General features: G+C 40.9%; 1 protein-coding gene across 3 annotated transcripts in view; it reads right to left on the reverse strand.

The window, feature by feature from the left end:
* Positions 1 to 6227: 6227 nt before the first annotated feature.
* The window catches only part of SLC23A2 (solute carrier family 23 member 2), a 139682-nt gene continuing 132021 nt past the window's right edge, over positions 6228 to 13888 (reverse strand). For all 3 annotated transcript variants that reach the window (XM_043882955.1, XM_043882957.1, XM_043882958.1), the window contains 2 exons: positions 12462 to 12557; positions 6228 to 10637 (listed from right to left, as the gene is read on the reverse strand). In XM_043882955.1, coding sequence (XP_043738890.1) covers positions 10405 to 10637; positions 12462 to 12557 — 329 coding nt within the window. In that variant the 3' untranslated portion in view covers positions 6228 to 10404. The remainder of the gene's footprint in view (positions 10638 to 12461; positions 12558 to 13888) is intronic.

The raw sequence follows: 13888 nt of genomic DNA on the forward strand, positions 1-13888 counted from the left end.
CTGTAACCCCACTTCCCAAAGATGATGGTCAAAGGTTTTGGAGCACATTTTCATTACTTTCTTTTAAGCACACATCTACATAAATATAAATGTATTTGTAACAAAACTGAATTGCGAGAATATCTAATGAATATCTATTGCTGAATAAACAAGAATCTGGTAAATGGATGCAGGTGGAGCCAAACTTTGAAGAAAATCCAAGAAGAGGCCAATTCAAAACACATAAAGGATTTTAATTTCAACTTCGTGGGGGGAAGTAACCAAATCCTAAAGTAAATCCTATTGCTGAAAAAGACACAAATTTTCTTTAGTATGAACAGTCAGAAAAAAAAAAAAGAAAGAAAGAAAATCACCAAGTATACATGAAAAGATTCAATAGTCCAAAAAAGGGGTCTATTCTGAGGAACTGAAAGAAACATTTCCCAAAGAAACAATCAGATGACATGGGAGAAAACTTTCATGCAAAGTCCCTAAGATACATTTTCAGGGGACTTCAAGAGGTTACTGCATCTATGAAAAGATTGCATCATGGAAGATTGTATTTTAATTTGAAATACAATTATGAAGCCAAACTTAAAAAGGCAATGCCCCCTAATAAACTGCTGGATCTTGGAACTGAGATTTCCCGGCTGTTAACATCAGGAAACGAGAGACCACATGTTACCTGATGGAAGCACACACATTTACTTGTAAATTAGTGCTTCCCCCACCCTAGACAAAGGAATATGCTTGAGGGGGATGCACTCAGCACCTTCCGTAGGAAACTACAGGACAAATAAATTGCTCAACAAGTAAACTTCAAGCAGGGACTTCTCTGATGATACAGTAGTTAAGAATCCATCTACCAAGGCAGGGGACACGGGTTCAATCTGCAGTTGAGGGGGACTCCATATGGTTTAGAGCAACAAAGCCAGTGAGCCACAATTACTGAGCCGATGCTCTAGAGTCCATGTGCTGCAGCTACTGAAGCCTCTATTCCTAGAGTCTGGGCTCTGAAACAAGAAAAGCCACCACAATGAGAAGCCCATGCACTGCAACAAGGAGTAGCCCCCACTTGCAGCAACTAGAGAAAGCCTACGCAACCAAAATTTATGCAGTATAAATGCAACCAAAGACACAGAGCAACCAAACATAAATAAACAAACAATTTTTAAAAATAAAAGGAAAGAGAAAAAAAGTGAGAGAGCAAGAGAGGTGTATCAATCAACATCAATGGCAATGTGTGGACATTCAGGACATGATGTGGCTCCTGTTTCTAATATTTATGAGAAAACTGGAAACTTGAACACTAAAAATTTATCATATTAAACACTTAATTTTTAAGATAATTGTTTGGTTTTTTAAAAACTATCTTTTAGAGGTTAACTACTGAGTTGTTTATAGATGAAGTGAAACACCCAGGACTTGATCAAAACAATGGGGAACAGGAAATTAAGGGATAGACATATAACAATAGTGGCTAGCAGTTGACACCCGTTAAGCCAGATGATGGGCACATCAGGGGCTATTATGCAATTCTCTCTACTTTTGTGTATGTTTGAAAATTACTAAAAACAAATTGTTCCAAAATTGCTCTAGAAACATGAGCAAGAGGTTGAGTATTCCAGAAAATCCTGTCAGTGACTTAGATCATTGTTATAGGACATGGTCCCAGAACTTAGAGAAAATGGGAAAGGATAGTATAGTATGAGTGAAACTATGAAACTTAAGACAAAGGAGATGCAGTGTGAAGGCAACATCAGAATTCCAGAAGAATTCTGGAAGAATTCTCTTTCCAGAAAGAGAAAACATGCAATAAGCTTCACTAAACATTTCCATTATTGGTTTCTTCTCTACCAACAAGTTATCTAGCAGTATTTTATACATCCAAATACATAGAAACTCTTAATTATTTTATTACTAACTTCTAATTGTGTATATAGTTAGAGAATATGTTTCCTACGATATTTATTTTGGAAAAAAAAATGAGGCTTGCTTTAGGGCCTAGAACATAAATCACTTTTAGAAACATCTCTGAGTACTTGTGAGGAATGGCTACTCTCTGACTGCGTACTCTCTGATTCTAAACATGCTCTTTGGTCACTTAACCTTGCTTAGTTTTTGTCTGCCTGACATATCAAAAGGGAAGTACTAGACTCTCCCACTGGCTGGTGGACCTATCAATTTCTTCCTCTAGTTCCATCCATTTATACTGCAAAAATTTTGAGGTTATCTGATAAGGTGCATATGTTTAAAATACTCCTCTTTATCAATTGAACTTTCCCATCCTTTTTTTTCGGTGGCACCACACATCTTGTGGGGTCTTATTTTCCCAACCAGGGATTGAACCCAGGCCCATAGCCGTGAAAGCTCTAGTCTTAACACTGGACCACCAAGGAACTCCCAGAACCTCCCTATCCTTAGCAACTTTTGTCTAGAATTTATTTTGTCTGCAAATAATATAATAGATGGTTAGTATTTGCCCCATGAGATTCTTTCACCCATGCTTTTACTTTGAATTTTGTACACTCTTATGTAAACGAGTCTGTAAATAGTACTTCTAGACACATCTGTGATGAAGGATCGTTTTTTTTTGTTTTTCCCAATCCATTATAGGTTAAGACTTTCGTAAAATATACCAAAAAATCAATTTCTAGAACTAAAGACATGCAAACTACAGAGCAGATATTTTAGTACTGAATTCAACACATATAAAAATGACTGTCAAATAGCTTTATCAACTTCTGGACATAAGTTGTTGCACCCATCAACAATCACAGCCACACTTATGAACTCAGTGTTGCAAGTAGTATATGATCAGGATTTTATTCTGTGACCTGGTCTAACAATCTACTTTTTAACTGGCAAGTTTAGTCCATTTATTGTTATTGGTACATTGGGCTTGTTTCTCTCATCTCTGTCTCTCTTCTTCCATCACCAAGTTGATATGGCCTGAAATTATCATTTGAGCATATTATTGGTATTCTTTTCTTTCCTTTGGTCTTCACTACATTTTTTTTTTTTTTTTGCCTTCCTTCACTACATTTTAACAACCAAGTGCCATACTGCATCCACCCAAATTCATATATTGAAACCTAATCCCCAGTGTGTTGGTACTGAGAGGTGGGGCTTTTGAGGGGTAGTTAGTTCAGGAAGAGAAGGGGATGACAGAGAATGATGGTTGAATGGCATCACCGACTCTATGGATATGAATTTGAGTAAGCTCTGGGAGTTGGTGATGGACAGGGAAGCCTGGTGTGCTGCATGGGGTTGCAAGAGTCGGACATGACTGAGCAACTGAACTGATCCTAGGTCATGAGGCTGCAGCCCTCATGAATGGGAGTTGTGCCCTCTTAAGAGCTCAATCTTTTGCCCTTTCCACCATGTAAAGACACAGTAAGGAGATGGCTATTTCTGAGCCAGGAAGCAGAAGATACCTCACCAGATACCAATCTGCCATGCCGTGATTTCTAGCCTCCAAAACCGTAAGAAATGTTTTTGTTTCTGAACCACCCACTCTACGGTTTTCTCATAGGCATAACGAACCAAGACACCAAGTTGACCCAGATCCTTACTGCTTATCTTTCCTTCAGTTATCTTCTACAGTATTTCCTAGATTTGTTATCCCTTGTATTTAAGTACTTTACCCAAAGTATTTAAATGGGGGCTTTTGAGTGGCTAGACATAAAATCCCAAGTTCAATGTTTTTTATTTTCCAATCCTTAAGAATGCAAGGAGATCACATTGCCAACATCTGTTGGATCATCGAAAAAGTAAGAGTTCCAGAAAAACATACTTCTGCTTTACTGACTACACCAAAGCTTTTGACTGTGTGGATCACAACAAACTGTGGGACATTCTTAAAGAGATGGGAATAGATGGGAGTATCAGACCACCTTACCTGCCCTGATAAATTTGTATGCAGGTCAAGAAGCAACAGTTGGAATCAGACATGGAACTACAGACTGGTTCCAAATTGGGAAAGGAGTACGTCATGGCTGTATATTGTCACCCTGCTTATTTAACTTATATGCAGAGTACATCATGTGAAATGCCAGGCTGGATGAAGCACAAGCTGGAACCAAGATTGCCAGGAGAAATATCAATAACCTCAGATACGCAGATGACATCACCTTTATGGCAGAAAGAGAAGAACTAAAGAGCCTCTTGATGAAAGTGAAAGAGAGTGAAAAAGTTGGCTTAAAACAACATTCAAAAAACTATGATCATGACATCCGGTCCTATCACTTCATGGTAAACAGATGGGGAAACAATAGAAAACAGTTCGGACTTTATATTTTTGGGCTCCAAAATCACTGCAGATGGTGACTGAAGTCATGAAATTAAAAGACACTTGCTCCTTGGAAGAAAAGCTATGACCAACTTAGACAGCATATTAAAAACTAGAGACATTACTTTGCTGACAAGTTCCATCTAGTCAAAGCTATGGTTTTTCCAGGAATCATGTATGGATGTGAGAGTTGAACTATAAAGAAAGCTGAGTGCCGAAGAATTAATGATTTTGAACTATGGTGTTGGTGAAGACTCTTGAGACTCCCTTGGACTCCAAGGAGATAAAGCCAGTTAATCCCAAAGGAAATCAGTCCTGAATATTCTTTGGAAGGACTGATGTTGAAGCTCAAACTCCAATACTTTAGCCACCTAATGCGAAGAACTGACTTATTGGTAAAGACCCTGATGCTGGAAAAGACTGAAGGCAGGAGAAGGCGATGAAAGAGGATGAGATGTTTGGATGGCATCACTGACTTGATGGACATGAGTCTGAGCAAGCCCCAGGAGTTGGTGATGGGCAGGGAAGCCTGGCGTGCTGCAGTCCATGGGGTCGCAGAGTCAGACACAACTGAGTGAGTGAACTAAACTGAAAAATGTAACTCCTCTAACAGGGTTGATGAAAAATTTGGCATTCATGGGATGATCCTAGCTCTAAAGGGCTTCATTTTTGCTCATTCTCTCTGGAAGTTTATGTACCAACATGAAATAACCTCACAATAGTAAAATGTGACAGCACATACACCTTTAAATGTCCGAAAACTAAACAGTAAGTGGTATAGGAATGCATATATATGCAAGATTGTGAAGAAAAGCAAGGAAAGGATAAACCCCAAATCCAGGTAGTGGGTCTCTCTTGGGGAGGAATGGGGGTGTACCAGGTGAGAGGTCCATGGGGTGGGGGGTGGGGCTTTACCACTGGAACGTGCTGTTGTCCCAAGTGGGGGTGAGAACATGGGTATGAAATACCTCACATGCATTTTCCTCACGTATATAGTGGTGTAAGGTGAAACAGTTCATCTTGTAACTGGATGCTTAGCAGTGACTCATAGGTCAGGATATTGGGAACTGGAAGCAGCAGGTTGAATTCCTATGGAAGTAGCTGTGGTGTTCACTATGGCTCAAACTGCCAGAGACAAACGAGGGATAGAGATGTGGATTTATTGTCGTTGTTCAGTCACTAAGTTGTGTCTGACTCTGACCCCATGGACTACAGGACACCAGGCCTCCCTGTCTTTCATCATCTCCTGGAGTATGCCCAAGTTCATGTCCATTGAATCAGTGATGCCATCTAACCATCTCTTCCTCTGCCACCCTCTTCTTTTGCCTCACTGAAAATGTCGACTCATTGGAAAAGACCTTGATGCTAGGAAAGACTGAAGGCAGTTGGAGAAAAGATGGAGACGGAGGAGTTCTAAGTCTGCTCTAAATTAAGAAATACGCCCAACAAGCACCTTTGGATTTGTCTTCATATTCCTCTGGGAACCATGCCTCTGACTGAATGAGCTGCTCTCAAGCTTGGCTTTGAGCTTTTCTGGCACCCACACCTCAGCATTTCCTGTACCAGCCTCAACCCTAAAGGGGCCCAGATTGCTCTGGGAACCCTAGATTCCACTATGTGGACATGACAGTCTTTCTGGTCACCAATACCTAAAAGGTCTCCAGCCTCCAGATGTCACTAATTTACTAAGAGACTCATAATTTCACCCCAAAGCCCAGCATGAGTGCATCCTCCAACCAAGGTCTCCTTTCCCCGTTAGGCATTCTCCCAAGGAGAGAAATGTTCTCTAGCCATAGGGGCCAATGATACTTCAGCAACTGCTATCCTCCTTTGAGTTTTTAATGTATCTGAACCTGTTGAACTGAAATTTTTATTAGTTGATTTCCCTCCCCTAGGTGATGACTTTTAATTAATGACGAGTTTCTTAAAGACCAGCCAAAGTACATGAACAGCAGAATTGCATCCAGGAGAGCTTTTATTTGTACGGAACAGTTTTAAAAATACAGAATAAAATAGCTTTATCTCTACTATTATTCACAACATCTGGTCCAAATATTACATATTAAAATACTTAAACGTTTAATGAAGGTATGTTAGAAAAACAATATGAAAATTCTTTTTAAAAACGCCATAAAAGAATTAGACATAGAAAACAACCCCACCCCAAATACCCTCAATATGCAAAATAAAAATAAAAACCAAACAAAATCCCAGAAAGGTATATAGCCAAAGTCAGTCACAAAAACTTAAGGAAAATATAGGCATCCCTACTGTTTTAAGAACAGTCAGAAATTGACTAACATGACAAAGGTTGCTATGAATGAACAAAAAGGGTCTTAACTTGACTGTCAGTAAGATGGCACCACTGGGGAGGGTGTCCTAAGTGCCAGGAAACACACAGAGCAATTCTAAGGAGTCTGGATATCACCAGTGTAGGGTGAGGGCAAGGAGGTCAAGAATAGCCTAAAAGGATAGGAATGTGTGAGAGGCTGCTGAAAAGGGATCTTCAGCATTAACATGCTTCAAGGGTCCAAGGGCAGAAGCTGAAGGCTGGCAAAAAATGGGCAACCGTCTTGCACTACTCCACTTGTGACTGCAGGAGGAATGGAGGGTAGAGGAAGTCCTATTCTCTGTGTCAAAATCGTTAAGGGGACAGAGCACAATACAAGTAACATGTGACGCCCCAAGTGTTTCCCTAAGACCAAGGGGTGGTTCCCTGAAGTGGGCCCTGTGAGAGCTCAGGCTGCCAGGGCATTCAGGGGACACAGCCGGGTGAGCAAACCAGGAGGCAATAGCCATGCCAGGCATGCTGCCCGCAGCTGTGTGTCCACCCCAAGCTGTGGGGGTGAGTATGCAGGATGCTGCCTCTCTGTGCACCAGACAGCTTCTGGGATGAGGCTTCTGCCACAGTTCCTTATTCATCTCCTATCTGGCCTGAACACTCTTGTGGCATTGATTATTATGGAAGATTATAGTTGTCAACTTCAAGTCTAAGTTGCTTGCTAGTACTAATATTTCAGCAGGGACACGTATTAAAGAAATAACAACTTAGCTCATGGTCATAAAATATATGAGTGGGTAAATAAAGTATAAACACATACTAGAGATTCATCAATGGAGAAATTCTATCATCACATGACATTGTCATGAAAATTATCATTCCCTCCCTGGAAAACTGTGACTATTATCCTGGGTAGAAATATTATTTTACTATATGGAAATACTGTAATATTCATGCATAAACCAGGTATAATCATGAAAGTCAGTGTTCTACAGTATGAAGCAAATTCTGTGTATGAATTTGTTACCAAGAAAACAGGAAACCGTCAGGACCCATGGATATACCATTCTCTTGTCTTGATCAATCACAAGAAACTTACTACAATCTACCAACACTGAAGCCCTCTTAAGAAAGATTCTGTATATCTATGTGAAATTCACTAGTGAGAGTGAGAATGAAAATTGCCTACAAAGACTGGAGGCATTTCCCATTTTTCTATGATCCACGTTAGATATTTTATCAAAACCAGTGTGGGTTCTCCCTTGCCCCCCACCAGTGATACTGTAGCATCTTTTGTCCTATTTGTAAGTTTCTACTTTTCACATCATGATCACCAATATAAATGTGAAAATGGAGGGTGGGGGAGGTGTTCAAGTGGGAATTGGAGAATGAATGCTCTGTCCAAGGACATTCACATTCAAAACATCCTACAACGTTTAACTGGCCAAAGCGTGGGGTGTATGTGACCCCAATAATGCACATGGCAGGTGCACAGGCACAGTATCCCCCCAAACCTCCTTTTCAGGTATGTACTCAAACACAAGAAGCAAATGAATATAGTTTTTTTTTTCAACTACAGACTCATTCTGCAGTGTATCTGCAAGCAAGAGGACACTTCCTAACCTGTCTCCTTCCCCCACCATGGACAGAGAATCAAAGTTGGCCCCAATGGAACGAGAAGGGGGAAAAGCCTCTTTTTCCAATAGGAGGTGTGGGCACAGGGCATCTTTGCACATTTTGAGGACTTGCACACGTCCTGAGTGTTACCCATTGGGAGGGAAGATGCCTGGGTCAAGTTAAACTGAAGGGAGCTTGTTCCTGAATTACCAATGGTTCCGAGGCTTTCATTTGGGTATTTGGTCATTCTGCTCATCTAGAGAGCAAGAATACTGCACATCTCTGGGCTATTTAACTGTTTCCCCACTGTTCAGAGGAGAGAAATTGGAGATGCTAAGCAAAATACAAACAGAATAAACTAGGCAATTAAGGTGACAACTAGGGCTGTCAGTCTTCAGGGCTTACCAAGTCAACAGGATGAAAATCATTAACCAGTGTGCTTCTAAATATGCTCCCCCCCCCCCCCAAAAAAAAAAACCCATACAAACTTAAATTTAGAGTCTTTCTTTACTTAATTTGCAATAAGGTTTTGGCAAAACATTGCAGTAGCTCTGGAGTGTTCTTGCCAGAATAGGTCTTAAAGCCCCAAACTTTACAGGAGTCAAGGAGGCCAGTTGTGGGGGCCAGAAATTCACTATGTGGATTCAAGGCTGCCAAGAACCATGTGCCCACTGCCTGTAAACAATCAGGTAAATAAACACTTAAGAAGCACTATCTCATGAAACAAGGTCACTCAGGCTTTTCCTTTGAAAATTTCAAACCAAATTCAGTAAGTCATTTTTGTCAGAAATAATTTAATGTTACTAATAAGAATTTAACAGAGGGGGACTGCTAGCTGCTTTTCTTACCTCTTCAACAAGAAAGGCAGCATTTGGTCAGGGAATCTAGTCTTCCCCTCTGGAAAATAAGAATCCAGTGGACATTCAACATGACAACCCACAGAAAGTTTCCTTAAGCCTTAACTGCCAGATGTGAATGGCAACTTAACTGCAGTGATTAATTTACCAGGATGCCGAACCATTCAATATGGCAGCGGTTTTGTCACCTGCCCTGGCTTCCCTTCTTCAGAAAACAAATCAACGTATAACTTAACTTATGGTTTCTGGGCTCTGGTCCAGCAGTCAGTTTGATAAACAGATTAAGCATTATGTATTTACACTTTCATGGTATCAAGCAATACAAAACACAACCACAATAATGGTTACTGGCCTTCTAGAGCCATGACAACAAACTTCCCTGTTGGTGTCCATAGCTTTAACAAATGCTGGTTCCTTTCTTAACGGGGGATAGGAGATGAGGGACAGGTAATAGGGATGTAAGGTAAGAGGGTCACATGGAAAAACACTGATTTAAAAAACCCATAATCAGTAACATTAAATAGGAATAAAATCTTGTAATTACAAATACACACAACAATAACTGACATCCACGTCAGCAGAGCCAAGATCCTCATAAACATCTGCTTGGTGCCTTTGTGTGGCACTGTATACCCATCACACCAGCCAGGAGTGATAAATACCAGATAGAGTGTCTCAGCTACTAGTAATAAGGAGACCAATAAGAGACAGGTTGGCCTAGCTTGGGCCAAGGTGGCACCAAGAAAGTGTAACTGAGAATCAGATACTGATTTCAAGGTAATTTCCCTTCTTGTCCAGTCCCCTAATTTCCATTCTATCTGTGGACAGACTTTACCCATGCACAGATTTGGGCAGAGTGTAAAGCATGTCACTGTTTTCAATTGGCCAGTAGCCACCTACACACAGTATCAGGGATCATAAAATCACACTTGACCAGTCAGTTGTGACAGTGCAAGGATATTGGTACCCCTTGACCAGAGGAGGTCTCTGTAGGTGCAGGTCCTGGTGCTTCCAAGGACAGAAAGCCCCTGAACCCTGGAGGTGGCCTGTAAGAAAGCTAGCACAGGGTGTTAGAAGGGGACTAAAAACAAGGAGTCACTGTAGACTTCAAGCATCCACTCCCACAGGAGAGCAGGAACTTTAAACTCAGTGACCATGACCATCAACGGATGTTCTCAAGGGCTTAAATAAAAAGATAGATGAGACATCGTTATTAGACATGATCACAACCCACAAGAAAAAAGCTACCTGTAATCTGTCTTAGCTCTGGGGTGGATAATATAAATGCAGATCTACAAACATATATGTTACTGCTTGTTACTCAGCAAGGAACTACAGGTTCATGCCTCACTGTGGCCAGGCCACAGGATGAGCTACGGCTATACTGTGGCCTGTGAGTCTTCATCTGAACTCCGGCTACTAGTGCTCTTCCCGAGGCCTTTCCACGTGTAGCCTGCAAAGGTTGGGCTGATGGGTAAGTAGCTGAAACATCTGTATTTTTTAATAACGTTCATGCCAAATGGCAAATCATAGGATTCCATGCCATCAAGAGACTTGCTCCCTTTGCCCACGCCCTTCTTCCATTTTCTGATTCCTCTTTCCTCTGGAGTACCTGTGGAACACAAACAGCAAAACAAAAACAGAACAATGGAATGTTTAGTTAAACAGTTTTACCAAGAATTGAGATTCTCTGCTTCTGTTGTCCCATAGATTGAATGGACAGGATGACAGAAAAGAGCACTTGAAGAAGTTTTTGATGCTCAAACCAGAAATCTAAGAATCACTAACCCGGCAAAACAAATATGTCTAAAACACAGATTTGATCTTGCAAAATAGGGTCAGAATCCTTATTACATCTCACAATGACCTCACTACTTGGTCACTGCACACCCACTACCCTCCTCATAGACATCAGTTCAATTCAGTTGCTCAGTCATGTCCGACTCTTTGCTACCCCACGGACTGCAGCACACCAGGCCTCCCTGTCCATCACCAACTCCTGGAGTTGACTCAAACTCATGTCCATTGAGTCGGTGATGCCATCCAACCATCTCTTCCTCTGTCGTCCCATTCTCCTCCCGCCTTCAATCTTTCCCAGCATCAGGGTCTTTTCAAATGAGTCAATTCTTCACATCAGGTGGCCAAAGTATTGGAGTTTCAGCTTCAGCATCAGTCCTTCCAAAGAACATTCAGGACTGATTTCCTTTACGATGGACTGGCTGGATCTCCTTGCTGTCCAAGGGACTCTCAAGAGTCTTCTCCAACACCACAGTTCAAAAGCATTAATTCTTTGGCACTCAGCTTTCTTTATCTAGACATACCACTTTTTATACTGCTTTGCTCCTTTTACTGGGGGGTAGGGTGCATTTGTCACAAATTCCCCACTTGTGGTCCTATAAGGATGAACTTCCACTGGTGAAACACTCCTGGCAATTCTGTATCCTGACAGAGCAATCAGTGAGACAGATCTGGATCTTCATGGTTCAGCACTCTGGACTCCTTTTCAAAAGTCTTTATAGTGCAGATAGCACTGGTACCTGCTTTTAGCTCCATGGGAGCCCTAACAACATATTTCTCTGCCTGAGCCTGGGTGAAGAGTCTATCCTATGGTGCAGGACTTAAGAACTTCTCATTATTTTCACATATATAAGCTATGCCCTCCCATGGGCACTTCAGTAATGAAACTGACCATTCCCATCTGCCTGACTCCTTTGTCTCTCTATTAAGTGCTGGCTTAGGAAAGAAAGAGGATATTACTGACCTCCCACAAATGTAACACCTTCCACCTACTCATGTGTGTGATTCCCTCTGCCCGATGTGTTCATCTCTCATTTCCCCAGTAACCTCTTTTTGATTGAGGCTTTTGGAGGTAGATTAAGGGCAAAATCTCAACAGAACCTTTAAGCTCAAAAATAAACATAACCCTTCCCTAACAGACGATGAATCTACCAGTGTGTCCATGGCGGCATTTTACAATACAAAGTAACCTTCTCTAGGAAGCCACAAGGCAGGCCCCACATCGCATCTTAAGTCTGTCACCCAGCACTTGGCATAGAAGGAGGAGGAGTGCTGTCTACTGGTAGCAGCTGGCTCAGAAGTATGTGAACAAGTCAATGAAAGCCAAACTGCAGGGCTCCAGGCAAGGCTGAGCAGGAGGGCAGGTAGCTGGAGCATGCTTAAGGCATCCTGCTGCCATACCACCATATACAAGGAATTCACCTGTTTTCTCTTAGAGATAATTCAGCAAGAAGGAAAAAACTAAGTTTACTAGCAAAAAGGTGATTCATGAAAGGTGGCTCAAGGTAAAACCTTAACCACTTTAATAAAGTTTAATCACTGATGGCTTTGAACTGACTCATGCTTCCTGCTTCCCATATTTATTTGGCAAAAAAGTAAGTCACATATGTAATAAGCATGTTCGATATATGCCACATACCTGGGATGGTGTTATCCAAAATAAAAGCCACACAGCCTCCTACAAACATGGCAGTTGTGAGAAGAACATTCAACACTTGATCGATTCCTGTTATCCCTAAAAACAACATAGCAACAGGTCACAGTCAGTCAGAATAGACTTGTCCTTGACTTAGAAAGGAACACTGGGGTGGAGCGTAATTGCCAGTCAATGCAGTGCATCAAAGTGCAAATTTCTATTTTGCATGTATAAATTCTTGCCAGTAATGCCTTAAACTATTATGACAATAATAGTAAATAAACTATTTAAACTACCTTCGACAGTAATCAAGTTATCTCCATAAGAAAAATTTCTAACAATGATTCACAGAAAGTAAATCTAACAGAGTGGACTTTCTGGGTGGTCCAGTGGTTAAGAATTCCAATGCAGGGGACGAGTGTTCGGTCCCTAGTTAGGGAACTAAGACCCCAAATGCCTCCGAGCAACTAAGCCTGTGTACTGCAACTAGAGAACCTGCACACTGCTCAATGAAAGATCCTGTGTACCACAACTAAGACCCAGAACAGTCCCCACCCAAAATCTAATAGAGTGAAGTTCACTCTATAGTGAACTATGAAGCCTTCAGGGGTGTGGGAGAGTGTTGCTTGCAGATTAAAAAAAAATCAATATAAAAGATGGCTGCTGTAAGGTTGAAAATTTTACAAAGTGAATAACAAGATGACAAAAATATTTGTGAGATCAGCAATCAAATGAAGGGCTTCCGAATTCTGGGTTACTAATTAGTGCTTAGCTGCTTTTAATTTAGAGCAAATTTATTTCTAAAGATGTCATTATATGAATGAGATACATTAAAATAGAAATTCACACACTTTTTGTATTTAAAAATATAATGATCTCCAACAGAAAAACAACACGTTTGGTGAGAATGTGGAGAAAGAGAAATCATTGTGTTCAACATACCTGAGGGGAATGTTGTGAGCAATGTTCCATAGCTCACCTGCTATGGAAAACAGGTGTTCCTCAAAAAGTTAAACAGAATGGCCCAACAATTCTATTCCTAGGCATATACCCAAAAGAATTAAAAACAGGTACTCAAATAGTCCTCACTACCAGGCAGATTCTGTTATTTGTGAATTGCCTACACACTGAAATTTATTTGTAAACCCAAAATGAACACTGTGGTGCTTTTAGTCATTCACGGACATGTACAAAGCAGTGAATATTTTGAGTCACCCAACACACATGTTCCCAGCCGAGGTTAAACAAGGTAATGCTCTGCCTTCTGGTTTTAGCTTTCAGACTGTAAACAACATTCTTTTAGCAGCCTGCATAATACCACATTTTTTTTTGCATTTTTGTGCTTCTTCATTGGTGATCTCGCTATTTAAAACAGCCCCATTGTAAGATGGCCATGATGCGTCTCATGGAGAAAATACGTGAGATGAATG

The sequence above is a fragment of the Cervus elaphus genome, chromosome 23 (assembly GCF_910594005.1).
Source record: "Cervus elaphus chromosome 23, mCerEla1.1, whole genome shotgun sequence".
Lineage (NCBI taxonomy): Eukaryota > Metazoa > Chordata > Mammalia > Artiodactyla > Cervidae > Cervus > Cervus elaphus.